This window comes from Aptenodytes forsteri, unplaced genomic scaffold (assembly GCF_000699145.1).
Source record: "Aptenodytes forsteri isolate BGI_AS27 unplaced genomic scaffold, ASM69914v1 Scaffold47, whole genome shotgun sequence".
Classification (NCBI taxonomy): domain Eukaryota; kingdom Metazoa; phylum Chordata; class Aves; order Sphenisciformes; family Spheniscidae; genus Aptenodytes; species Aptenodytes forsteri.
The window spans coordinates 1,766,695-1,767,489 of record NW_008794731.1 but is presented as its reverse complement, the minus strand read 5'-3'; the positions used below and the strand labels follow the sequence as shown (position 1 = coordinate 1,767,489).

At 65.8% G+C, this 795-nt stretch overlaps 1 protein-coding gene across 1 annotated transcript in view; it reads left to right on the top strand.

Annotated features, from left to right (window-relative positions):
- Positions 1 to 6: 6 nt before the first annotated feature.
- NTSR1 (neurotensin receptor 1) overlaps positions 7 to 795 on the top strand; it is a 60,637-nt gene continuing 59,848 nt past the window's right edge. Inside the window, exon 1 of the mRNA XM_009273911.1 lies at positions 7 to 745. Within this exon, the coding sequence (XP_009272186.1) occupies positions 77 to 745 (669 nt within the window). The 5' untranslated portion in view covers positions 7 to 76. The remainder of the gene's footprint in view (positions 746 to 795) is intronic.

Sequence of the window (795 nt, the reverse complement as noted above, 5' to 3'; positions counted from 1 at the left end):
GCCGGGGGCAGCGGCACGTCGGGGCGCGGCGGCGGGTCCGAGCGCGGCGCCGGGCGGTGCTGACCCGGCCCCGGGGATGCACCTGAACGCCACGGCCCCGGCCGTGCCGGGCGGCCCCCTCCACCTCTACCCCAGCGGCTATGCCAACGCCTCCAACCGCTCCGACCTGCTCCCCAAAGGGCCTGACGAGGAGGACCTGGACGTCAACACAGACATCTACTCCAAAGTGATGGTGACCGTCATCTACTTGGCTCTTTTCTTGGTGGGCACCGTGGGCAACTCCATCACGGCGTACACGCTGGTGCGCAAGAAGTCGCTGCAGAACCTGCAGAGCACCGTGCACTACCACCTGGCCAGCCTCGCCTTCTCCGACCTCCTCATCTTCCTCCTCTGCATGCCTATCGAGCTCTACAACTTCATCTGGGTCCATCACCCCTGGGCTTTCGGGGGGGCCGTCTGCAAGGGCTACTACTTCCTCCGGGACGCCTGCACCTACGCCACGGCGCTCAACATCGCCAGCCTCAGCGTGGAGCGCTACATGGCCATCTGCCACCCCTTCAAAGCCAAGAGCATCATGTCCCGCAGCCGCACCAAGAAGTTCATCAGCTGCATCTGGATCGCCTCCTTCCTCCTCGCCATCCCCATGATCTTCACCATGGGGGAGATCTACGGCAAGGACCAGAATCCCGACTCCCTCATCTGCACCACCATCGTGGACGCCTCCACGCTGAAGACGGTCATCCAGGTGAGGATCCCGGCGGCCGGGGCTCCCCGAGCAGCCGGGGGCCGGGGAGG